Below are 27,812 nucleotides of genomic sequence, written 5' to 3'. Positions count from 1 at the left end.
CATGGAAATCGGGACGCAACACCACAATGCATGCGCACGGCCAACCTCAGCAGCAACACCAACCGGAGGAAATGGGGAAAGCAGCACTATTTCAAGCGGTCACATATCACCATCAGCATGTGCAGGATTGGGACAGCTCTAACTGCCACCCATCAATAAGAGATCATTAAATCTTATTGTAATGACGTACTTTTCTTTCAATATTTTTATTTGTTTCTGCATAAAGGAATACAGAATACAAGAAGATATACAAGTCAAAAAATAGTACCAAATACATTGTATTAAAAATACAGTTACAATCACAAAACCCTGTATTCACAAAAATTAAATTGAATCGTAATATTGAAATATAATAATTTTGTTATACAGAAAAAAAATCTAAACCCACTACCAAAGTCAGAGCTGTTAGGAAAAGCAAGGAAAAAGGGAAAAAAACCCTTATCATATAATAAAATAAATTATATATATTAAATTTATTATTAGCCACCATCTGTACATTTACAACTAATCAAAGATTTTGAAAATAACTCAAAAATGGTCCCCACAATGTATAAAAATTTTGACTAGATTCAAAAACTGAACATCAGATCTTCTCTAACTTTAAGCATGACATAACATCCCATAACCTGTAATGATGTACAGGTGTCCCCTGTTTTTCAAGCGTTTGTTTTACAACACCTCACTGTTATGAAAGACCTACATTAGTTACCTGTTTTCACTAACAGAAGGTGTTTTCACTGTTAACGATAAAAGGCAGCGCACGCGTAAGGTAGCGCGCGCGCCAAGCAGCCAAGCTCCTCCCCCAGAACTGCATTCTAGCTAGCACTGATTAAACACGTGCCTGTGAGCATCTGTGCTTTATGTTGATTTATCTTGTGCATCCGTTAGCAAGATGAGTTCTAAGGTATCGGAAAAGCATAAAAGAGCGCATAAGGGTGTTACACTTAGCATAAAACTAGACATAATTAAGCATTTTGATCGTGATGAACGAAGTAAGTATATAGTGAGTTTGGCTAAGGATTTGTGGAAGTTGGCGAAGATGATGTTGAAGAGATTTTGGCATCCCATGACCAAAAACTGACAGATGAAGAGCTGATGAAGAGGAAAGGATAACAATTGAAACCGAATGCAGTAGCGAACGGCCCGAAAGTGAAGTCGTCCAGGAACTGAACGTGAAGCAATTGCGTGAGATTTTCGCTGCAATTGACAATGTTGCAATGATTGCAGAAAAGTACGACTTTAATTTTGAAAGGGTGCATAGCTTTAGGGCATATTTGCAGGATGGTTTGAGTGCTTACAAAGAACTGTATGATAGAAAAATGCGCGAGGCTAAGCAGTCAAGCATACTGTCATTTTTCAAGCCTTCCACATCAGCCACAGCAGACGGTGAAACTCGACCTTTGACATTGAGGCAGGCAGACATAGAAGAAGGTGACCTGCTTGCCCTGATGGAAACAGACAACGAGATGACACCCCAGTCTCCTCTACCTCCCACCACCCCAACCTCCGACGACTCAGCCTAACACACCATCATCAGTGTGCTCACTGTCTTCCCGATTCCGGTAAGTGAAACTACGCTGGATGTACGTTATTTCTACTTTATATAGGCTGTGTATTTTTAGGTGTTATTTGGTATGTTTTGGCAGCTTAAAGGTTGCTGGAAAGAGTGCTTCTGCCGAGAGCGCTTGCGCCGAGTCTTTCTGCCAAGAGCGCTTGCGTGAGATTTTCACTACGATGGACAATGCTGCGTTAATTGCCAAAAAATATTCCTACTTTATATAGGCTGTGTATTTATCAGATAATTTCTGCTTTTACTATATGTTACTGTTACTTTAGGTCTTATGTGTTATTTGGCATGATTTTGTGGAATTTTTTGGGTTTGTGAATGCTCACAAATTTTTCCCATATAAATAAATGGTAATTGCTTCTTCTCTTTATGACAATCCGGCTTACGAACCATTTCATAGGAATGCTCTACCTTCGAATAGCGGGGGAAAACCTGTACTTCGAGACGCCCATAAAACCCTTTGCTGCAGTCAAACAACAGTGGTGACTATGTCACGTCCATTTCAGAGAGCGCCAATCACATCATCAAGAATAATCAGCTTCCTTTGGTATTACTGCTTCGTATCTTCTATCCAGCATTAGGGTAAAAAAAATATGGTCAACCTAATTATGCCGTGTGGAAAGAGAAGGGGGACATTATGGTCAAGAGATGACACCAAATGTCGTCAGGAAGTAGCAAGGAGAGGGAGAGAACAAGAATCAGATGAGGCCAGGGCTGCACGACTCCAGGATCAAAGAATCAGGACAAAAAAGACGAGAGAAGAAGAGACGTGCAGGAGGAGAGGCATGCACCTCTCCAGAATAACAAAAACAGGCACAGGAGGAGGAGAGAGGAAGAGACAAAGGAGCTGAGAAATGCACGCCTCTAAGATCAGAGACAAAGAACAAACAGCAGAAGAGATAAAGAGACGGCGCATGAAAGGACTGCACGTCTCCAGAATGACAACGAGAGGCACAAGAGTGGCAGATCAACCCGAAATGTTGCCATCAGAAGTGTCCTTCGTTAAACGAGGAGGAGCCTTGCTACTATGCGTCTTTCTTCTTTAATAAACTGTTTTTTCTTCAATTTTCAAAACAAAGCAAAAGCAGTAGCATTCAGGTAAACTTAATGTTCATTCTGGTCACATCAGACTGCACTACCTTTTTATCAAAGGGGCCCCAATGGATCTCTCCGTTGTCTAGTTTATTTTAAATTTAGAAAATGAGTTAATAAAATGTGGATGAGTACTGAGTACTTCTTCAAGGCATCATAGGTTAATGGATATCGACATTGAACCTGAACGTATATGCAGGTCAATTCGAATGATGTTGCATTTTCTCATAAGACATGCTAGAATTCTAAAGTTAATAGTTCATGGCTTCTATCTTTCAACATAACTGGAAGGTACCTGGTTCCAAACCATTAAAAGTATTTCATGTGATGAGCTTTCTTGCAACCAAAAAAGTTGAGCTATTTCATATGGATGGCTTGCTAAAGTTGAAAATTAGTGCTTTGATATTCCAACAGTTGTCATGCTTTCGTGCTATGTGGAATTGAGTTAATAAAAGCACTTCGTACTTTTGTACAGAACCTGCTACGTCAGATTGATTAGAATGTTAATATGCTGTTAGGGGTGAATTATGTCATAAATCCATGCAACCTGAAAGCCACTGGAATAATTGATCTAACATATCAGCCAGAGTATCTGTATTGTTACTCCTGGTTGATCTCTATTCCATATACAGTGGATTCTGTTAATTGGGCCATTGGTTAATCGAGGCAGCCACTTACTTGGGACAACTAATAAAGAACAGAAACAAGTTGAGGAAATAGCCGGGAATCCATTCGTTTTTTGGGGGCACTATACCACTTAATTGAGACAGCAGACTGTTGTTGAACAGTTTCTAACCAGCATCAGTCTCGTGTGTTTGCATGGTCACTTGACACAGCACTGTTTTGAGCGATCAGTTCTTAAATAGCATCAGTTGAGTGCATTTGTGTTTAAAATGCAGTGATTTTTTTTTTCATTGATAGTTGGCAAGAAGTAAGCAGTAAGACAATTCAGAACTCTTTGCTCACTGTGGTTTCACATGTTCAGGCTTAGAGCTGCTAGACATGACCATAAAAATAAACTATTTCACTACTTCCAAGTGAGAAACTACCAAGAACTTGAAGATATTGATGATCATCTTGAACATTACAATGAAAATTAAGATTTGGATGATGTAATTGTCGACAGCATTATACGAAGGCAATCCATTATTTGCACTATTTTCTGCACCAGTTTTGTTCATGTATAGTCAAAAGAAAGTGGTGTGGATGAGTTGCTCTGTCAATAAGTATTAGAAACTAATACAGTTTTGTAGTCCTGGAATGGTATTGATAGTATTCTAATTTGTTCTGTATTTCATGTAAATACATAATTTGTTGATCAGTTTTCTTTTTTATACCTTCAGTTCATTGGGACAGCTGATAATTTGCCCAAAATGGACGGGTCTTGCCCCAATTAACCAGAATCCACTGTATATAGCAGACCTTACAGAAATGGAATGGATGCAAATCATGCTTGACCCTGAGAGTTTTCCCAAAAAGACTACAGAAGTATTTGCTAGCTATAGAGCACTCTGCAAAATCTGATGTTAATGAAAATTTCTAGGAAATATTTATTCAGATACTGTTGGAGTGGTGGGCCATATGCGATCTACCACACAGTGTAGTCTGACCCTTAGTTTTCTAATTTAGTGTCACTTTCCTGCTAGGACACTTCAATCCTTTCAGGTTGTTTAAGAGTGCTTTGTGCAATATGGAGTACAATATGTGTTTGTTATTTCCATCTTGTTCACTAACCTTAATCACTGAAGAGAAGGTGATATTTAATACCTAGAAGATTTGATCCTCCTTCAGTTACATGCCATTATAATTCCTTTCTGTGAAATTTGAGGCTTTTCAGTATATGGCAGAATCTAAGGAGATGATTAGAATATGTGAAGATTAAAAATGACTGGATTAATTCGAAGTTAGTGCATATGGGTGACTGATAGTCCATGCAAATTCAGTGAACAGAAGAGCCTTTTTCTGTACTGTATCAATCATTCTTTGACCCAGTTTTTGTAATTAAGTCTTTAAGAACAACCCATTGAAACCATGAGGCTATTTCAAGCTATTTGCTTATTGTTACTGATACATTAGGATTAAGAGAGGATCTGATTGAAATCTGCCAAGTACCAAAAGGCCTAGATAGAGTGGAAGTGGAGGAGATATTTCTACTACTGTGAGATACGGGGACCTGAGGGCATCACCACGGAAGAAAATAATCTGTTTAGAATAGAGTTGAAATGTCCACAAACTTGGCCACAAAGCCTTCAATTTCATCATCCAGATCATTGACATATAACATGAAAAGAAGTGATCTCAACACCAACTCCTGCGGAACACCATTCGTTTCTGGTAGCCAGCCAAAAAAGGGCCCTTTATTACCAGTCTTTGCTTCTTGCTAGTCCTCAACTCTGCTGTCCATGCTAGTATCTTCTATAATACTATGGGCTCTTATCTTTTTTCTTAGCAGTCTCGTACAGTACCTTGTCTAACATCTCCTGATAATCCAAGTGAACAACAACTGCTGATTATTTTGTCACTCTTGCCTGTTATTTTCTCAAAGGATTCCAACAGCTTTATCAAACAAGATTTTTCCTTAAGGAAGCCTATGTTATCATGTGTCTCTAAATATCCCAAATCCTTGTCCTTAATAATGGACTCCAACATCTTGCTAAACACTGAATTAAGGCTAACTGCCTATAACTTCCTGTCTTTTGCCAACTTCCCTTCTTAAAGAATGGAGTGACATTTGCAATTTTCCAGTCAACCAGAACCATTCTGGAATCAAATGATTCTTGATGGATCACTAAAAATGCCTCCATAATCATTTCAGCTTCCCAAGCAATCTCTCCTTAGTAACAGCAACTACTACACTTTCTTCTGTTTCAATAGGTTTCAGTAGGTACATTTAATGTCAGAGAAATGTATATAATATACATCCTAAAGTTCTTATTCTTCGGAAACATCCACAAAAACAAGAGTGCCCCAAAGAATGAATGATAGTTAAATGTCAGAACCCCAAAGCACCCGCTCCCCCTCCCATGCATAAGCAGCAGTAAAGCAACGATCTCCCCCACCAGCAAAAAAACATTGGCATCCCCCATCAAGCACTCAAGCATGCAGCATGGCATCAATAGCGATGCAGACTTGCAGAACCCCAAAGACTACTTGTTCACCCGGTAATTCGACATGCCACAGGCGCTCTGTCTGTCTGTCTCTCTCTCTCTCTCTCCTTAATAAGGGAAAAAAGAGTTGTACCTATTTCACAGCAAGAGGGGAGACATATCAAAACAACTCATTGACTTATGGGGTTAGAAGTCTGTCATGTTGCTTTTTCTGAGCTTTGTGCCCAAAGAACTCAGATCTCTGGGCATGCAGCCAGCAGTCAACTGGCTGTTTACGATCTTCCATCTTCCATCTCCCACGATGTACCAGGCGGCAGCACCAGCCTTGAGTCCGCTTGCCTCTAGAGCCATGAAAATCCAGCACCCTGAAGGCGCACTAGTCTTCCAGGACATGTCCCTGGCATATCGAAAAGTGTCCAATTGTGAGACCCTGAGAGTGGATCCCATTTCCACAAAGAACCGGAGTTGGCGTGTAACCCCAAGTCAGGGTCTTCAAAAGAACCCTGAAAAGGAAAAAAAGAGATATTAGAAATAGAGCTGTTTCCGAAGATATGAGTAAAGAAGTCGCTATTGGGTGCCATCTTCCTCTGCACCACCCTCTGCCCCTTACACTCTCGAACTTCTGGCATTGTAGTGGTATTTTCCACTGTGAAGACTGATGCAAAATACTTACTTGGTTCGTCTACTATATTCTTTTTGTCCCCCAATACTAACTTTGTATTGTCATTTTCCAGTACTCCAACATACACTCTTGTCTCTCTTTTACTCTTTATATGCCTGAAAAATCATTTGGTACTCTCTTTTGTATTACTGTATAGCTTACATTTTATATTTCATCTATTACCTTGCTTTCATCTTTGTCTTTCATCTTGCTTTCATATTTGCTCCTCTTGTGCATAGAATTATGTGGAAAATCTAGAAATAGGCAAATAATTCTGTGTTTATCCTCCAGATAAGCCCTCTCCAGACATAATTTCACACTGCCATCACTGCCATCCATCAGTTTCAGCTATGCCATGTTCAAATTCCATTTTACTAATATATTCAGAGTAGTTATGGCAAACATGGAAAATCCATTCTTGTTTTAACTTGTGAAATTCCTTCATATTTTTAAAGGTTTGTTTTAGGTCATCTATTGATATTTTTCCAGACTAATCATTGTTTCCTAATAATTGTACACTAAGTTCTGCTGTTATCTTCGTAAATTGTTAAGACTTTTTCTTACGCTTTACAATCTGGAGACTTGAATTCTGCATTGTTACACTGAAGTGTGATCAATTTTTTGTAAAAAAAAGAGGTTCTGTGTACTTAGTATTTCTGCTGTTGTTCAGGTAATGATACCCTTGGCTCTTGAGTCAGGAAATTGGGTGGTCACGTTTTGGTGCATTTGATTGAAGAAATAAAGGGGTTAGCTACTTCTCAGGCTTTTCATAACTTAATAGCCTTTTATGTTAACATTAACTTAGAAAACATTCAAAGTGCTGAGAATTAGAGGAATTAGAACTAGGTTGGCTTTTTTGTCGGCTCTGAAGTGCAAGAAAAAAATTCCTATGGTTCAATTCAAAGAGATGAGAGAGATTCTGTAGATGCTGGAAATCTTGAGCAACACAGAAATTGCTGGAGGAGCACAGCAAGTCAGGCATCATCTGTAGAGGGGAATAAACAATTGAAGATTTGTGCTGAGATCTTTCATCAGGATTGGAAAGGAAGAGGACAAATGTCAGAATAAGGTAGTGTGGGGAGGGGGAGGAGCACAAGCTGATAAATGATAGGTGAGTTCAGGTGGGGGGAAGGTAGGATTGGGTGGTGGGATTGAAATGGGTGGGAACCAGGAGATCCTAATTGCTGTTCTGGACAGACCAAAGGTGCTCAATGAAGTGGTCCCCTAATCTGCAGTGGAGGAGGCTACACCAAGACCATCAGATACAATAAATGAAGCAGACAGACATGGGTAAAGTTCTGCCTTACCTGAAAGGACAGTTTAGTCCCTGAATAGTGGTGCAGGAGAAAGTGTTGGACTGGTATAGCACTCAGCATGGTTGCAGTGATAGATGCCATAAGGGAGATCTGTCGGGAGGGAGTTGGGGAGAGAGGGACCCCATAGAAAGTGGAAAGGAATGGGAGGCGAAGATGTGCATGGTGCTGGGTTCTCATTGGAGATGGCAGAGGATGTGTTGGATGCAGAGGCTCATTGAGTAGTAGATGAGGACAAGGGGAACCCTGTTGCTGTTATTTCAGGTGATGGTAGGAATGGGATGAGGACACACTTGCAGGAAGTGGAGGAGACGTGTGAAGACAGTATCAATAGAGGTGGAAGGGAAAACCTACTGAAGAAAATATATATCTTGGATGTCCTGAGGTGGAAAGACTCACCAGATGCAGCAGAGGTGAAGGAACGAAGAGAAGGGAATGGGTTTTTATAAGGGACACGGTAGGAAGAGTTGTAGTTAAGCTAGCAGGTTTGTAAAAGATGTTGATAAATAATCTGTTTCTGGAGTTGGCAACAGATCAAGAAAAGGGAGAGAGTTATCAGAGAGGCACCGTAAGCTTGAAGGCAGTGTAAAAGCTGGAGGCAAAGTTGATGAAATTGATGAGCTCAGCATGGTTGCAGAAGGCAGCATAAATGGAGTCATCAGTATAGCAGACAGAGTTGAATTTGACTGGTGTAGGCTTGAAACATCAATGTAGTTGATGAAAAGGCAGTTGTACGTGGGGCCCATGGTAGCATCCATCTACACCTTTGGTTTGAAGAAATTGGGAGGAGTCGAAAGAGAAATTAAGCTCCAGTTCCACCAGATGAAGAAGGGTGGCAGTGGAGGGGAATTGGTTAGGTCTCTTAAGGTCTTTCTGATTTGGGGGTGCAGGGGTGTGGATGGAAGCATACAGAAACTGGATGTCCATGGTGAAAATAGGGTGGTCAGGACCAGTGAACTGAAAATAGTGGAAGTGATGACAAACGTGTGAAGTATCAAAGGTTCAAAGGTCCAATTTAATGTTAGAGAAATGTATACAATATACATCCTGAACTGCTTTTTTTCACAAACACCCACTAAATCAGAGAAGTACCCCCAAAGAATGAACGACAGATAAATATAAGAACCCCAAAGTCCCTCCCATGTGTAAGTGGCAGCAAACGGCAATCCCCCCCCCCTCCCCCACCAGCAAAAAAAGAGTAGGCATTGGCACCATCACCAAGCACTCAAGCTTGAACAAAGCAATAGCAAAGACACAGACTTGCAGTTATCCCAAAAGACTTCACGTTACACCCGGCATTCAACATATCGCAGATTCTCTCTCTCCCTAATAAGGGATAAAAAGGTGTCTCTGATTTTTCCCCAGCGAGTGGGGAGACACTAACAACTTGCTGGTTTATGACGTTAAAAGTCCATTGTGTCACTTTTTTCGAGCTCTGTTCCTGAAGATCGCAAAGATTCCGGGTCTGCCAGTCCTGAAACCCAAGAACAGGTCCCATTCCCACAGAGAACCGAAGTCAGTGTATAACTTCAGGTCGGAGTCTTCAAAAGAACCTTGAAAGGGAAAAATAAAGATATTAAAGTTGGAAATAGAGCTGTTTCTGAAGATGCATCAAAGGAGTCGCCATTTAGCGCCATCTTAACTTCGCACTAGTGTAAGTGAGAAGGGGCTGAATCAAGGGGGACCAAATGAAGTCAAGGTACGCAGACACGAGTTCAGTGAAGCTGGAGCAGGCATAAACAGCGAGTCCACTGGAGCAGATGGGTTTGTGAATCTTGGGAGAAAGCGGCAGTACAGAGTATGGGAATTCTGGTTGGATGTTGTTGATTGGAGACCTCCAGAGGTGATGAGGTTGGTGATACTGCAGAGTTAATGTCCTGATGCTTCTTAGTGTGGTCTTGGTTAAGGCGCAAGTGGGACAGTTCCTCTAGTTCCCTACTTTTGACTTCATTGCCCACTCTTACCTATCAGAATTGTTCTTTAATTACCTATTCCACTGAGCACCTCTGCTTTTCTCGCATCATTCCCCCTTGTACTCCTTCTCCTCCCTTCGGAACCTCAACTATTTATTTCCCTCCATGGATACTGCCTGACTTGCTGATTTCGTCAGCATTTTGTGTGTATTGCTCAGTTCGAAGAGGAGGTTTTCTTGATGTAATGCACAATATTAATAATACTTTCAAAGATTGTCTGTTCTTTACTGCCTGTGAAAGTTTGCTTTGTAAAATATAAAGAGCAGACAGTCTAGCTTAATTTGAAAGTTTTGTAATTTAATGTCTTTCTTGCAGATGTAAATCTCAGCACTTTACAGGTTTTATAGGTTGGTTTTTGTGTTCTGCTCTTACTTCCTTGTTTCTACCTGATCTTGTTAGAGGAGTAGATGTCCCTTTATTCTATTTTATCAAATGCTGCCTAATACTTAAATTGTTGGTTATTTCCTTTCTGCAACTTTATGGAAGTCTCATTTTTGCAGAGGTCTTGCTCAATGTAATTATAAAATATATATTTTTTGGTCCAATGAAGGGATTTAGTTAGCCCACTACATAATATTATTATGTATAAAGGTAAAAGTTAACTTCAGTAAAAGGCCTTTTAAGTTGTTCCTAATGCATACTGCTCTCTCTCGTAGACATCTCCTGCATCACTGTTTCCAAGCTTTAATGGACCATGGAGTAAAGGTGGCTTCGGTATTAGCCAATTCCTTCAGCCGACGCTGTTCCTATATTGAAGAGTCTGATGCTCATGTGAAAGAGAAAGCAATCCAATTTGGATTTGTTTTAGGTAAGCCATGCTTTTAAGTTGATTAAAAATATATTTGGACCATGTTCGGTTGTAGTGTTGCACTGTCCTTGACAGTAATACTACCCTTCCATCATGTGCTATACTTTGGTTAGTGTTTCGCCTATTTATTTGAATTTGTTTCCTTCTGTCGAAAAATACAATTTTGATTCCTTTACAGATCTCTGTCCCTTTTTATTTTGTTTTTTTTAGAACCATTGAATTTTGTGATAGGTTCTTTTTAAATCAATTTTCCAAGAATTACTTGGACCTTTTTGAATTTTCTGTTTGAGTTCTTGACGTACTTCGTTTCTGGGTGACACTAAATTAATAATTAGCATTGAGCATGTATTTAATTTCTTTTGAATTTTTTGGCAATTATAACATTTGTTTTCTTGATATAATTGTTAAAATCTGAATAAAATAATTTAATTAAATTAATTTTGATATTGAAAGGTTTGGCTTAAGTGCTAGTATATTCATAAATTTGCCTATGAAATTTTCATCATTTTTGATAGTTTTTCAAAAACTACTATTATTGAAGATTTAAATATAGATTTTGCAACAGTAATTTTTTGGAGTATCTATTATTAGAATAACACTACATTTGATTCCTGTATCTGATTTCTTAAATGTGATTTGTATATTGTTGATGTAACTACTAACTTGTGCTCCTGTTGCAGTGTCTTTCACCTTTTTAATTAATTATTTGATCAGACATAGGAATTTTAAATACTTCACTGCTTTGTTTTGAATTTGTACAAGCTAATTTACAATGCTTTCTCTTTAAATAATCTTTAGATCATCATGTTTAACTTTTCACATTGAATTCCCCCCCCCCACCCCACCCCCACTTACTCCCTCCCTACACCCAACAACAAAATAAGTTTCCTTTAGGTTATAACTTGGAGTGTTCGAATAACTTGCAATTTGATCTTTTGGACTTGCATCTGTCAAGAATTGTAGGATTGAGTAATTTTGATCATTGTTATTAAACATTACAGCTTGATCATATTTAGTATTTTTTATGCTTTCAATTTAATTACTTAGCTGGAATTTTCATGACATCACAATAAAACTGCTTGCAGCTGAAATGGTATATTGATCACTGCTGGATATTAAGAACACTTAAGTACTGCCCCATTAGCAAGTTGTTAATAGCAATTAGAGCTGGGTTGTCTGTGATAGTGTGTTGCAGATTATAATATTTGGCAGAGTAATTGTTTTACATATTGAAATGCAACAAATAATTCCAAATTGCTTTGGAGTTTTATACTTAGTGAGAGAAGTTTGCAAGTACACCCTATCCCCGTTATATGTGTCTTCACGTTATGTGCGTTTAACCAGTTGTGCATCGAACCTATTTCTACCAACTTCTCCTTAAATGCGTCCAAAACTCACAGTTAAGCGTGCATGTCCGGTGGAGTCTGCGAGGTTGTTGGCCAACCAGTATTGTGTGAGACGAGATGCACTGCTGCCCCGCCAAAACAAGCCACGCGCGCACGCCTCACAGCCTCACTCCCGCCAGTCTTGCATTGGTAATGACAGCATGTGGGTGTGCGATCTTGCGCTCTTAACTTTTTGTTGTTATTACCTATGGTGCGGTGATTTTGTGCTTGAAATATTTAATTGTGCCTCCTAAGCATCCTATGTCAAGTCCTGGGCCGTCAGCCAAGCAGCGGAGAACCACTTTAACACTTGAAAAAAGTTGTAAATCATAAATAGGGCCGCGTCAGGTGAAGGTAGCACAGCTTTGGGATGCTACTTCGGCCTGGGTGAGTCCACAATCAGGAACATAAAGAAAAATGCTGAGAAAATAAAAAGTGCAGTGATTGATTCATCTCAGGTGTCTTCAAAGATTGTTACCAAAGTACGTCACCCAATTATGACAAAAGTGGAGAAAGTGTTGAGTTTGTACATTGAGCATGAAACAAAGAAAAGAACAACACTCAGTGTGAAAGCTTTGGAAATTTGTGGTCGCCTTTGTTCAGAGGCTAGTGAGGAAGTGTCAAGTGATATTAGCTTTAATGCAAGTTGGGGTTGGTTTTCTAAATTTGTTAATCGTCAGAGGCTTCACAACTTAGCTGTGCGTGGTGAGCAGGCTAGGCTGACCATGAAGCTGCTGGACACTACCCTGTGCAGTTGCGGGCTATGATAGCTGAGTTAGGCTTCATACCAAAGCATGTGTTTAATGCAGATGAGACCAGGCTTTTTTGAAGGTGTATGCCGAAATGCACTTACATAAGTAAGGATGAAAAGACTGTCAGGTTTCAATGCAGCGAAGGATAGGTTGATTCTGCTTATGTGCTCCAATGCTGAAGGAGACTGTAAGATGAAGCCTCTTGTAGTTTACCATTTACTAAACCCCTGTGCTCTTAAGGGTTTGAGTAAGAATATGCTTCCTGTCCACTGGACAGCTAACAAGAAAGCATGGGTCACTGGTCAAGTCTTTGAAGATTGGTTTGCTAAAGATTTTGCTGTTGAGGCTGAATGCTACTACTGGGAACAGAATCTTGCTTGTAAAGTTCTTTTGTTGCTTGATAATGCATAAGCCCATCCTAAACATTTGGACAGCATTCATAATAGTGCGTTAACTGCTGCCGAACACATCGCTGATTCAACCACTTGACTGAGGTGTGATATCCACATTCAAGGTTTATTTTTTATGGCGAACCATCTCTCAGATGCTGCAAGCAACAGGTGATTTTAAAAATCTCGGGAGATTACCAACAGTGAGGGAATGGTGAAAGTCCTTCAACATCGGACATGCCATCAACAACATTGATGAATCCTGGAAAGAGGTCAGGTCTTCCACTCTCAATTGAGCATGGAAATCAGTTTGGGTGGAGTGTGTGCACACCTTCAAGGGGTTTCCTGCATTCATTGCAGCTGTCCAGGATTGTGTGGCCCTGGACTGTAAAATTGGTGGGGAAGGATTCTCAGATCTCACGACTGCTGACGTGGTAGAACTCCTGGATTCTCTTGATGAAGAAATAAGTACGGTTGACCTTCTGCGTTTAACTCAAACTGAAGGTGATAACAATAATGAAGAAGAAAGTGTCGAGTTGCAGGTGAAGGATTTTATGGTGAAGCAACTGGCAGAATTTTTTTTAAGGCTGGGGAACACTTGGCACAAATTACGATGGACGTGGACCCAAGTTTAGAACGGAGTCAGCATTTCAGTCATTCCCTACAGTCAGTCCTTCTTCCCTACAAGCAAATTTATGCTGAAAAACAAAATGCTCCCAAGCAAACAACCCTCACCACTTCCTTCAAATCGGTGTCATCCACACCAACTCCACCTCCACCTGAGCACTCCACACTTTATCACATCTTCTGCTACCGGCAATCCTGAGAGTTCCACTAACTTCACAGAGTTCTTTGAGTCTTCCTTCACCCCTTGCTGACCTTGATGATCCTGATGACCCACAACCATCCACCTCATTCATATAAAGCTGCCCAACACCACTGCACAACTACTCATCTCCCAGAGCCTACACACCTGCCACTGTTGGTGAGTACTGTACACCCTAGTATGTTAACTTCCTATGATTTATTATGTTGAATATTACCTTAAGTTGATGAAATATAATATGAATGTTGCCTTGTGGTACTGCTTTTGTGTTGTATTGGTATGAAAATGTGAATAAATTACAGATAAAGCATATTTAGGAAGCCCTCCAGAGCACATCCCTATTTTCTCCATTTAAATAATTACTCACATAATGCGCTTTCCATACTATGCGACGACTGCATGGAACGCATCCCTTGCATATAACAGGGATAGGGTGTAATGCTTAAAATGTGACAAAGGTCCATAGTTGAAATTGATTGAAAGTTGATGTGTGCAGCTTGTAGATAGTTTTTGAAGTTATATCCATTTTGAATTGTATTTTGCAACCTGGCCTTCTCACTCAAGTTTGAACAAATGTTCAATTAATTATTGCTGGAAACAAACTCTTTCATTAAGCCAGCTAAAAGTATTTACTTTTCATACTTTGTTTAATACAACTAAAATGGTTTTGTTTCAATCAAATGATCAAACTATAATTTTTAAAGAAACATTACAGGGATCAGAGCTGTGTGCATATATCTACTGATGCTTCTGGACATATCATCAGTGATGTTCCTGGAATCATCAGGTGTTTCGGGTCTTTCAACATCATACACCCTTCTCCAGTTGACCCAGCTGGGGCTGATCAGACCCCAGCTTGTGTCCAGATGGCTAGTTACACATGACTCCATGGCTCCCCTCTCTTGAGCCACAGCCACCTTGAGGCCCTCTCTGCTGCATCGGTGGTACTGCAGATGGCTCTCCTCTTCCTCTCTCCCTAGATGCCCAAATTGCTGTAGGCTCTAGCTACGGAACAGGCTGCAAATCCCCTACAACCAACTTCCACTGGGAGACACCTCACTCTCCATCCAGCCTGCTGGCAGTTGCTAACCAGTCCTGCCACAGATTTCAGCCAGCCTTGCAGGTGGCCTGAATGGATGCCGTGTCCCTTAGCTGCAATGCTGACCATGATTGTTGTCATGGCTTGCAGCTTCCTATTGACCCCTTCCTTCGCCGTTGCCTTCAGAATTTGGTTGACATCTTTGTCAAACTGTTTCCACAGTGACATCATGTTAGCTGCAGGCCATTTGATCTGCCTTTTGTTAGAATTGATGTTAGAGGGATCAGTTTGCAACACTTGGAGGTTCTGGGCACTATGGGGTGATTCTGGGCCTGGCACCTCCTTTGTCTCACGAGGCTAGACACCTGTGCGTTGTGCTGCTCCTGCTCCCGCCAGACACTTCATCCTCACTTGATGGATCTTCAAGCTGCAATTGTTCTTGCAGATTTTGCCACATGCACACTGCTTGCTCATAGTCATTTGTCCATTGGCTGGGTCTGTTACCATCGTGTCCATCTGACTGTGGTGCTCATATCCCCCCCCCCCCCCACCCTCGGGCACCCCCAGGGGTATCTTTCCCTTAGAATCGTAGTAGCTATTGTGGGGGGTCCTCCTCTCACAAAGATTGAGAATCCCAAACGTTGTGATGCTTGACTGGTGCCCACATTCAGGATATCTCATCTGATCTGTAGAGGAATTTGCAGTGGGAGGCAAGCAATCTAGTTTTTGTGGTCCATGAGGGTACCAATGACATATGTAGAACAAGAAAAGAGGTTCTGCTAAGGGGAATATAAGCAGCTAAGGAAAAAATTACCAAGCAGAATCAAGAGGGTTTTGGATCAATCTGTGGATTGTCACCTGAGTCACATGCAACTGTGACTCAAAGATTTGTGTCGGTTTGAAGTGGGCTTGAGTTTGTGGGACATTGACACCAGTATTGGGGAAGGAAGGAGCTGTTCTGATGGGGCAGTATGTGTTGGAATCAAAGTCGTGATGAATCACATTAGGGCTGTGGATAGTGCTTTAAACCTTAGTAAGGAGGTGGGTTCAACTGATTAGAAAAAGATTTGAAAAGTTAAAGGGAGGAAGAACACAGGAGAGGTTACTGAAGTCACCAGAAGAACAACAAAAATTAGTAAGGTAGAAGAATTTAACTTCAGGCAACAGAGATGATTTTAAGAAGAGGGGTAGTGAATACTGGACTAAAGGGGTTAAATTTAATGCACGCAGTATATGAAACGATATGAAGGAGCTTATTGAATTGACAAGTACATGGGAAGAGAAGTGAAGGCTCATGGTTTTAAAAAAAAGTGAAATTAAATCTGCACTAAAAAGTGACATAGGATCAGGGATGTAGAATCCTTGTTAAAGTTAAGAACCACTGCAAAGGTAAAAGACCACAATGGGAGAACAGCAGTCAGAATGTGGGTACAAATTACAACAAAAGATAGAAAAATCCATTTAAGAGTCGGTGTTACTGTGGCCATGGGGGACTTCAATATCCAAGTCAACTGGAAAAATCATGTTGGCACTGGATCCCAAGAGAAGGACTTATTTAGAATGAGGGTGGTACTGTTACTCATTGTTACTGAGATGTGAAAAGATTAAGGGAGGATCTCATTGAAATCTACCAAGTACTGAAAGGCCAGGATAGAGTGGATTTGGTGAGGATGTTTCCAGTAGTGGGAAATTTTAGGACCTGAAGGCATTGCCATAGAATAAAAAGAAGTCTTTAGAATAGGGATGAGGAATTTCTTTAGCTAGAGGGTGGTGAATCTGGAATTCATTAACACTAATGGCTGTAGAAGCCAAGTAATTAAATATATTCAAAGTGTAGGTTGGTCGATTCTTGTCTGATAAGGGTGTCAAAGGTTACAGGGAGAAGGCAGAAGAAGGGGGTTAAAAGGGAACAATAAATCAGCCATGATTGATTGGCAGAATGGACTCAAAGAGCCAAGCAGCCTAATTTGGCACCTTTGTTTAATGGTCTTGTTACAAAACCATCAAGTCTTTCTAGCTTACTAGGCAGAAGTAACTTACAGCATTTTGTAAACGAGTGTAAATCATTATTGGAAACAGGGCATAATTTGCACAAAGAAGTTTACAGTCCTTTGTTCCAACCAAGGTAACTTATAATAAATTGAGGGGAACACAAAATGTTACGCTAATCTGATTTTTTTTCTCTTTGAAAAATACATCATTTAGCATTGCTGTATCTGATTTTGGAGTTAATGGATAATTTGTTTTGTGATGTTTTACTGAATGATGAGTTTCTGTTTGTCCTTTTAAGCTTTCCCTTTGAAGGTGGTTTGTACAAATTTTGGATCAGAGGTGCTCTAATGCATGCTCATCCATCGGAAATAAGTTTTATGATATCTGAAGTCAGAAACCTGGAGTTATTATCATCCTTGATATAAAATAGAGCTCCTCTATTTAGTCCTGCAACCTATCAATTAATTCAGGTGGAAAAAGAATTGAACTGGGGAGAGTGGTTGGAATTTATGTTCTGCATAATGTATTGTACTAATGAGCCATCAAACAAACCTGAACATTAATCTTATTAGAAATATTTTCAACAGGTAATGGATATCAAAATTAGTTGAACACTTGGGAGGACACCCGTTTTCTAAAAGCTGTACAAAATGCTCTGTCAGTAAAACTCTGAACTGTTGAGAGATAGCGTGCTTGTTTCACTGTCATCCCCACAGTTGACTTCTAAGATCTACGACGAGGCTTGCTCTCAACTGCTCTCCATGTGTTTCAAGGCTGGTTATTGATTCGTCAGCTAGTTCTTGGAAGAAAAAATGAGCCATGCCCTCAAATCCTCTGCCAACCTGTCCCTGATAATAAAGGTCATGGCAAAACCCTGAAAAAAAAAGGAGTAGGGACTATTTCCTTTATCATGGTGATCTGAGGAAATGGCTGTTTAAGACATCATGACAAACCAGTACAAAACTCATGGTCTAACAGTCAGCAGAGATCTCTGCCCTATATCCACTCTACTTCTGAGTAGATAGTTACTCCTCTGCATCAAAGATAAGCAAACCAATGTCTTGTGTTTTTTTTTGCAGGCCAATACTTCTGAGATTGCAGCCCTAACAACATCTAGTCAGAATCATGTTTATATGGCCAAAAATCTGGAAAAGGATGTTTTTTTTAATCTCTGGAATGAGAAGAGATGCAGTGATAATTTTAAAGCTCCTTTTGGGGAAGTACAATATCTCCATTGACTCGTGGTGATTCCTAATTCATACTCATTGTGGAGAAAAGGCTTTTGAGCTGGCTCTGGGAACTTTGAGTCTGTGTGTGGGGCTATCTATTAGCCATCATAAAAAGTGGATGGCATGCAGCAGTTTAGACCTCTCCTGCCTGAGAGGGCAAATTGTATCCACTCCAATTTGCCTCCAGGAGCAACAGATCCACAGCAATTGCCGTCTCATTGGCTCTTCACTCAATCCTGGAATATCTGGACAGCAAAAATCTATACATTGGGATGCTCTTTATCAACTAGTATTCAATCCCCTCAAAACTAAGACCTTAGCTTCAATACCTCCTTTTACAATTGGATCCTGGATTTCATCACTTGTAGACCCCAGCCAGTTTGGATTGGCAACAACGTCTCCATGATCTTCATCAGCACAGGCGTACCACAAAGCTGTGTGCTTAGCCCCATACTCTATTTGTTTTATACCTATGACTATGTGGCTAAGCAAAGCTCCAATGTCAAATTTACTGATGACACCACTGTCATGGGCCGAATCAAAGGTGATGATATATCAGCATGTAGGAGATTGAAAATCTGGCAGAGTGGTGTCATAGCAAGAACAAGGAATTGATCATAGACTTCAGGAGAAGGAAACCAAAGGTCTATGAGCCAGTGCTCATCGGAGGATCAGAGGTAGAAAGGATGAGCAACTTTAAATTCCTATAGATGTTAAGAAAATGTTTGTGAACCCATTGCAGTTACTCATAAAATGTGGTCTGATCTTAATCTAAGTCACAGCAATAGACAAACGCAATCTGCCTAAGCTAGTAACACACAAGCAATTGTACTACGACTTGTCAATACTGAGTACACCATTTAAACAGTCACAACCTAGGTTCACAGAAGTATGTGAACCTCTGGAGTAATGCCTTCTACAAAATTTATTTAGACTCATGTTCAAATCAATGAGATGAGATAGGCGGTGAGGGTTGTAAAAAAAAGACACACAAAATCAGGTTACTGACAGAGCCTGTTCTCCAGAAAGATCTGTTTATATGCACCATGCCTGAATCAAAATAACTTTGAGGACATTAGAAAAAGAATTGTAGAGATGCATGAAGCTGAAAAAGCCTACAGAAGCATTTCTAAGGTCCTGCGTCTTCATCAGTACACAGTAAGAGAAATTGTCTACAAATGGAGGAAATTCAGTACTGTTGCTACTCTCCCTAGGACTGTGTGTATTGCAAAGATCACACCAAGAATACAATATTCAATGCTGAAGGAGGTGAAAAAGAACCCAAGGGTAGCAGCAAAAGACCTGCAGAAATCTCTAGATGAAGTTTCTGTTCATGCGTTCCCTGTAAGAAAAAACTGAACACGAATGGTGTTTGTGGAAGAACACCATAGAAGAAACTACTGCACCCCCAAAAAAATTGCTGCACGTCTCAAGTGTGCAAAAAAAAAACACACCTGAATATTCCACAGTGCTTTCAGGACAACGTTCTCTGAACAGATGAGTTAAAAGTTGAACTTTCTGGCAGAAATGCACACTGCTGTGTTTGGAGGAAAAGAGATACTGCACACCAACACCAAAACCTTATCCCAACTGTGAAGTATATTGGAAGAAACGTTATGGTTTGGAGCTGCTTTGCTGCCTCAAGGCCTGGACAGCTTGTAGTCATGAGGGAACAATGGATTCGAAAATGAATCAAGACATTTTACAGGGGTATGTCAGGGTAGCAGTCCATCACCTGAAGCTTAATAGAATTTGGATGATACAACAAGACAATGATCTGAAACACAAGAGTAAATCAACAACAGAATGGTTAAAAAAGAAGAAAATTTGTGTTTTGGAATGACCATGTTGGAGTCCAGACCTTAACCCAATTGAGAAACTGTGGCATGACCTGAAGAGGGCTATTCATGCAAGGTATCCCAGAAATATTGATGAACTGAAACCATTTTGTTTGGAGGCATGGTCTAAAATTCCTCCTCACCATGGTGCAAATCTGATCAGCAATTACAGAAAATATTTGCTGGAGGTTATTGCTCCTAAAGGAGGTTTTACCAGTTATTAAATACAAGGGTTCACATAATCTTCAGATACTACAAGTGGTGGGGAGGAATGCACCTGTGATAAATTGGGCATCAACTACCATCTGCTACTTTTTGCAATCCTTTGCATTTAAGTAGCTGTGTCAGGCCACGATGCAGCCAGACTTTCAACAGTACCTCTGTCGAAGTAAGCATTCAGTGACAGGCCAAACTTGAACGTGGTATACAAAGGCTGTTGTAAATCAAGTCAAGAAGAAAAGGTTCAAAAAGCTAGGTAATGATAGATAGCTAGAAGATTATAAGGCTAGCAGGAAGGAGCTCAAGAAAGAAATTAGGAGAACCAGAAGGGGCGATGAGAAGGCCTTGGCGGACAGGATTAAGGAAAACTCCAGTGCATTGAAAAGTATATTAAGAGCAAGAGGATATATGTGAGAGAATAGGACCATTCAAGTGTGACAGTGGAAAAGTGTATGGAACCGGAGGAGATAGCAGAGGTACTTAATGAGTACTTTGCTTCAGTATGGAAAAGGATGCTGGTGATTGTAGGGATGACTTACAGCTGACTGAAAAGTTTGAGCATGTTGATATTAAGAAAGAGAATTGTGCTGCAGCTTTTGGAAAGCATCAAGTTAGGTAAGTCACTGGGACCAGAAGAGATGTACCCCAGGCTACTGGGGAAGAGATTGCTGAGCCTCTGGCGATGATCTTTGCATCATCAATGTGGGTGGGAGAGGTTCTGGAAGATTGGAGGGTTGCAGGTGTTGTTCCATTATTCAAAAAAGGGAGTAAAGATAGCCCAGAAAATTATAAACCAGTGAGTCTTACTTCAGAGTTTGGTAAGTTGATGGAGAAGCTCCTGAGAGGCAGGATTTATAAACATTTGGAGAGGTATAATATGATTAGGAATAGTCAGTATGGCATTGTGAAAGGCAGGTCATGCCTTACGAACCTGATTGAATTTTTTGAGGATGTGACTAACCACATTGATGAAGGAAGAGCTGTAGATGTATATGAATTTCAGCAAGGCATTTGACAAGGTACCCCACGCAAGGCTTATTGAGAAAGTAAGGAGGCATGGGATCCAGTGGGAAATTGCATTGTGGATCCAGAGCTGGCTTGCCCACAGAAGACAAAGAGCAGTTATAGACGGGTCATGTTCTGCACGGAAGTCAGTGACCAGTGGTTTGCCTCAGGGATCTGTTCTGGGACCCCTACTCTTCGTGATTTTTATAAATGACCTGGAAGAGGAAGTGGAGGGATGGGTTAGTAAATTTGCTGATGTCACAAAGTTTGGAGGTGTTGTTGATAGTGTGGAGGGCTGTCAGAGTTCACAGTGGGACATTGCTAGAATGCAAAACTGGGCTGAGAAGTGGCAGATGGAGTTCAACCCAGATAAGTATGAGGTGGTTCATTTTGATAGGTCAAATATGATGGCACAATGTACTATTAATGGTAAGACTGCTGGCAGTGTGGAGGATCAGAGGGATCTTGGGGTCTGAGACCATAGGACACTCAAGGCTGTTGCGCAGGTTGACTCTGGTTAAGAAAGCATATGGTGCATTGGCCTTCATTAATCATGGGATTGAGTTTAGGAGCTGAGGGGTAATGTTGCAGCTATGTAGGACCTTGGTCAGACCCTACTTGGAGTACTGTGGTCAGCTCTGGTTGCCACACTATAGGAAACCATAGAAAGGGTGCAGAGGAGAGTTACAAGGATCTTGCCTGGATTGGGGAGCATGTCTTATGAGAATAGGTTGAGTAAACTCAGCCTTTTTTCCTTGGAGCGATGGAAGTTGAGAGGTGACCTAATAGAAGCGTACAAGATAATGAGAGGCATTGATCATGTGAATAGTCAGAAACTTTTTCCCAGGGCTGAAATGGCTAGTACAAGAGGGCACAGTTTTAAGGTGCTTGGAAGTAGGTACAGAGGAGATATCAAGGGTAAGTTTTTTACACAGAGAGTGGTGAGTGTGTGGAATGGGCTGCCGGTGACGTTGGTGGAGGCGGGTGCAATGGGGTCTTTTAAGAGACTCCTGGGCAGTTATATGGAGCTCAGAAAAATAGAGGGCTATGAGTAACCCTAGGTAATTTCTCAGGTAAGGACATGTTCGGCACAGCTTTGTGGGCCAAAGGGCCTGTATTGTGCTATAGGTTTTCTATGTTTCTAAGAAAATAAATATGCATTTGTGCTTTCTTTACAATTAAAGGTGTGAGGCTCGGAGCTAACTGCTGCACCACTGAGCTAAATTTATCCTTACTGATTTTTTTAAATGCATGTGCTATTTTCCATTCTAAAATCAAAATAATGATGAAGATTAGTCCCTTAAAGTCACCTCAGTGATGATATAAGTAGGTGTAGGATAAGGAGCATATTTAAAGTTTATCCAATTATTTCTTGTTTATTCCAGAAGTAATTTTTTCTTGGTCCTCAAGCATTGGAATTACAGATATCATTTGATTTTATCACGGGCTTATCGTCTTGTTTTGTTCATTTGAAAAAGTGGAGATGTAAGTGAAAATATGCAGTGGAAGATGAGGCTTTTCACCCAGTTTTTAAGCCTGTAACTGTGAGAGCTGTGATGAATTCAAAATCTTTAATTAGATGTACTTGACTTCTATAGTGTTCATTAAAAGTTGGAATTGTATAGCTTAATTTCATGTATCATCTTAAATGAGTACTCTAACAAGTTGTTCAGTCCATTTCTTTTAGTGTAAGTATGCTATTGGAATTTATGGAAACCCAAATGAAGTACAAGTAACAAGCTATTTCAGTTATCTTTTTATAGTTGCTGCAGCTGTTCCGAAAGCTTTAATTGTTTAATGAGAGGTCAGCTGATTTTAAATGTAATTCTGCTTGGTGTGCCTCTGATTTGAAGGCTGTACAAAATATCCATTCATGAGCCAACAAAAAATTGCTTGAAAGCTTTGTTTTCCTTTTCTGCAGGTGGTTTTCTTTCTGATGCAGGCTGGTACAGTGATGCTGAGAAGGTGTTCCTTTCTTGTCTGCAGTTATGCTCACTGCATGATGAAGTACTTCACTGGTTTCGTGCTGTGGAGTGCTGTGTCAGGTGAGTGGTAAATAAAAAATCTTTTTATGTAACAGTTTGCAACTCTAGGCACTTCATTACTTTTAACATATAGCCTTACTTGTAAGTATTGCAGTAGTTCACACAGTCCTAAAGTGAGGCAGATGATAAATTCCAAAACAAAGACCACATAATTCTGTAAATATTTAGCAAGTCGGGCAGTATTTGTAAGGAGAAAAATGTTCCAGCACAATGCTCTCACAAGTTACTTATGTGCTCATTTTATGTCTCACAATGGATAATTAAATCAGTTGTTCATGAATTCAGAATCATGAGTTATCCACTTACTATCGAAGTTATCATTTACAAGCTAATTTAAAAATTTGATTTTAAAAATGCTTGGCCTAAGTCTGTTCTCAATATATGGCCCATGCAGAGTGACTGATTTTATATTGAAAATGAATCAATTTCAAATATTGCTTATAATAGATCTTTCCTAGCTGTTACATAGATGCATTTTGTTTTGAAAAATAGGCACGGTGCAGCAATTTGGAACAAGGGGAATAATCAAATTTAGTTCTACTAAAGGCCTTGGGTCTTCTATTTTGGCTTGACTATTCATTGCCAGTCGTATTAAGAGGTCTATTTTAATTCAAAATGTACATTATTTAAGTCCCATATATGACCTAACTTCAATTTATAACAGAAGGATCAACTTGTACTCTAAAATGTGATTAATTTTTGGGTCTATTTCAAGAATTGTCCCTGTATTTATTTTTGGGCCACAGTTAAAAATGTGTTGCACATGAAGAGCAACATATTCAATGTTTGTAAGAAGACTCATTCGTTTGATGTTTATAAGAAGTATTTTCTTTTTGCAGTCTAGATCAGGACATTGCCAGAGTCCCAGCTAAGGAAGCTCAGAGTGGAGCAGTAAGCAGCACTATCGATTGCCATGTACTGTTTTAATTTGGTGTTTTCAGATGGCCACCCTGGTTTAATGGAAAAATAAAAAAGTAGAATCCCACACAGTTTATTGATTTGTAGCTATCCGTAGCTGGCACTTTTGCCGCCTATCAGAAATATTCTATTTGTTCTATCTATCCATCCCTTCTATTACTACAAGTGAACATTTAATTGTTATTTATCTTTCACAATTCCATCAAAGGGCTCTCAGACATGAAACATTACTTCTGTTTCTTTTTCCATAGTTGCTGCTTAACCTGTTGAATATTTTTAGCATTTTCTGTTTTAATTTCATGAGCATGCTGCCATGAAGTAGAGGTTAGAGATTCTTTCACTGTTTGTTTATTTTATTTTTTCTGTGTTCTTCTTCCCCTGCCCCACTATCCTTCTACTGCAGAAGAAAGTAAGCATCCATTGAGGGGTGTTAATCAGCAAAATTTAAAACTGATTTCCAATCAGAATTTTGTTTTACATTTGTTTAGTTAAAAAAAATTCCTTTTCTACATTTTATTGTATTTCAGACTATCCTCCACTAAAACATACATGCAGTCTAACCAAATATAGTATGTGCAGCATGGTTTCTGTTTCTGTGCTACCAGGTATAAGACAGTTGGCATTTCAGGAAGTCTCCAGATCACTGGAAAGTGTATGCTATGTGACATTGAACCCAATACACAACTTTCTGCAAAAAGCTGTAAATCTCTTAATGTCACCAAGACGTAGGAGCTGATTATTGATTTCAAGAGGAGGAAACCAGAGTCCATGAGCTATTACTCTTTGGGGTATTAGAGGTGGAGAAGGTCAGCAATATTAAATACTTCAGTGTTATCATTTCAGAGGACTTGTTCTGGACTAGCACATAAGTGCATTTATGAAAGAAGCATGGCAGATTTGGCATGACCTCTAAAACTTTGACAAACTTCTATAGACGTGTGGTGGAGAGTATATTGACTGGCTGCATCACAGTCTGGTATGGAAACACCAGGGTCCTGGAATGGAAAATCTTACAAAAAGTAGTGATATGGCCCAGTTCATCATGGGTAAAACCCTCCCCACTATTGAACATCTACATGGAGTGTTGTTGCAGGAAAGCAGCGTCCATCATCCTCAGGACTCTCACTACTACATTCAGGAGCAGTTATTATTCCTCAACCATCAGGGTCTGGAACCAGAGGGGATAACTTCACTCAGCTTCCACTTGCCTCACCACTGAACTGTTCTCGCAACCTTTGGATTCACTTTCAAGGACTCTTCATCTAATTTTCTGGATATTTATTGCTTAATTTTTTTATCTATTATCTCTTTCATTTTTTTTTGTATCTGCACAGTATGTTGTCTTTTGCACACTGATTGCCCTGTTGGATGTGGTCTTTTATTGATTCCATTATGGTTATTGAATATATTGAGTATGCCCATAAGAAAACTAATATCAGGATTGTATTTGGTTACATATATGTACTTTGAAAATAAGTTTACTTTGAATTTTTGAGCTGTGAAATTCCCCAGCAAATGTTACAAGTGCATATAACAGCTGGTAAATTTTGTGATTATTATTTCAATGCAAGTCACTTTTATGTGAATTTTCAACACACTTTTGCACTATTGATGCAAGAACAACAAAGGAGTTCCAAGCTATTATCGCCAAAAATGAACTTTAGGTTCAAAACATTGATAATTGATCTATTTTAGTGTTATTACAGGTTTCCCTCGCAATCCAAAGGTAGAGTGTTTCTATGAAACTGATTGTAATCTGAAATGTCGTAAAGCGAAGAAGCAATTACCATTAATTTATATGGGAAAAATTTTTGAGCGTTCCCAGAAGTAAAAAAAAACCTACCAAATCAAAGCAAATAACACATAAAACCTAAAATAGCACTAACATATAGTAAAAGCAGGAGTAATATGATAAATTTACACCCTATATGAAGTAGAAATATTGTAGGTACGGTGTAGTTTCACTTATCAAACTCGGGAAGGCAGTGAACCAAAATCGATTTGGAGAAAAAAAAAGGCATGTACACACATACGTATGCACGTGTGTACGCACATACACGCATGTACAAACAACTGCCCGCACGAGGCTTCACGGTCATTGTAGTCTTTTTTGGGGTGAACACACGTATAAGGTGGGTGTCTTTTTTTCGTAAAAACAAAAATCCTCTTTGTTTAGTGAAAACAAGTACTAATGTAAGTCTTTCGTAGCAGCAAGTTGTCTTAAATCGAACGTTCGAAAAGTGGGAGCCACCTGTATTCATTATAATTCTCATTCATTTATTTTCAAGGTTACTCCATGTGCGTAACGGCAATTGTAAGTATCACTTGGGAGAAGAGACCTACAAACAGGCTCAGATTTACATTGAGAAGCTGGCAAAACATGGTCATCAGGCAAACAAAGCAGCGCTGTTTGGAGAGCTCTGTGCATTACTTTTTGCTAAGAGTCATTATGATGAGGTAAGTTTGTATAATGCAAAAAGGTACTGATATATGGCTGTTCCAGAAAGCACAGCAGTTTTTAGTTCTTCTAATGCATATATCAGAAATTCTGAAATGGTAACAACTTTTTAAATGTTTGAATTCTGTTCAAAATCTCCAGCTGTATGCAGTATGATAGTCCAGATTCAGTGTACAGTATATGCATCATATACCAGTCTCGTTTTCTGCTATTATATGGCCATAACAATTACCTTCCTTTCGTGTTACAATAAAAGGGAAATTAACTGTGACTTTACTATTTTTTGTTACAAGTCATTTTTCATGCTTGAATATTCTTAAGTTGCTCACTATCCAGATCACAGGTTAAAGGAGAGTTTCAAGACTCAGCCCTACAAAAATACAAGTCATTATGTTTAGAGGGGATAGAAATGAATGCAAAATAAAATAGTCATTGTTAACTGTGTTTAACACTGGACATTCAGTTTCATTATGTGATACCTTGGGGAGCAGAACTATTAAAACAAATGGAGATTTGCAAATTGCTTGAAGGAACTAATGCTTTCTTTCTGGTATTGAAATGTTACATGTGCTCCACAGCAAAGTACTTTAGAAATACAGTCACTCTTGAAATGTGTAATGAACTGGCATATAACAAGTTTCTACAAATGATGAGCAGAACTAAGTACATTCCAGTATCATTCATAAAATACTGCTCAGAGGCACTACTCTTAACTTGCCACAGAGCATTAGGTTATTTAAGTTTCAACACACATCACCCCTTTGGCACTACTGCACTGGCATGTGTTATCATATTGATTTTTTTGAAAAATGGATATTGTTCTCCAACCAAGATTTCAATTGACTGAGCCCAACCTTAAGTAGATGATTGAAGTGTGAATGGACATAGTCTAAAAGTAATTACATACCCAATCTGGACCCCACAGACCCCTTGCTTAATGGTATTGGTCCATGGCATAATGTTTGGGAACCCCTGTTTAGCTGCTTTCACATATTCAAATCATATTTTTTTTAAAATAAGCTAAAACACATTCATTTTTCCCCAAAAGCTTAATTTTCTCATTTGCTAATGTGCCACATTCTCTTTGCCTAAATTATTTTTATAGAAAAATCACTCTTGTCTTTAATTAGCTGATATAAATTTTGATTGTCAGTTTGCCAGCTTTGAGGAAAGTTAAAGAAATGATTCAACATTAT

General features: G+C 39.5%; 1 protein-coding gene across 1 annotated transcript in view; it reads left to right on the top strand.

Annotated features, from left to right (window-relative positions):
- The window catches only part of appbp2 (amyloid beta precursor protein (cytoplasmic tail) binding protein 2), a 75,345-nt gene that overhangs the window by 25,437 nt on the left and 22,096 nt on the right, over window positions 1-27,812 (top strand). Inside the window, exons 3-5 of the mRNA XM_059973240.1 lie at window positions 10,370-10,521; window positions 23,117-23,240; window positions 26,447-26,615. Of these exons, the coding sequence (XP_059829223.1) occupies window positions 10,370-10,521; window positions 23,117-23,240; window positions 26,447-26,615 (445 nt within the window). The remainder of the gene's footprint in view (window positions 1-10,369; window positions 10,522-23,116; window positions 23,241-26,446; window positions 26,616-27,812) is intronic.

This window comes from Hypanus sabinus, chromosome 6 (assembly GCF_030144855.1).
Source record: "Hypanus sabinus isolate sHypSab1 chromosome 6, sHypSab1.hap1, whole genome shotgun sequence".
NCBI classification, from domain to species: Eukaryota; Metazoa; Chordata; class Chondrichthyes; order Myliobatiformes; family Dasyatidae; genus Hypanus; species Hypanus sabinus.
Note: the sequence above shows the minus strand (reverse complement) of the source record. Positions and strands in the feature narration are given on the sequence as shown.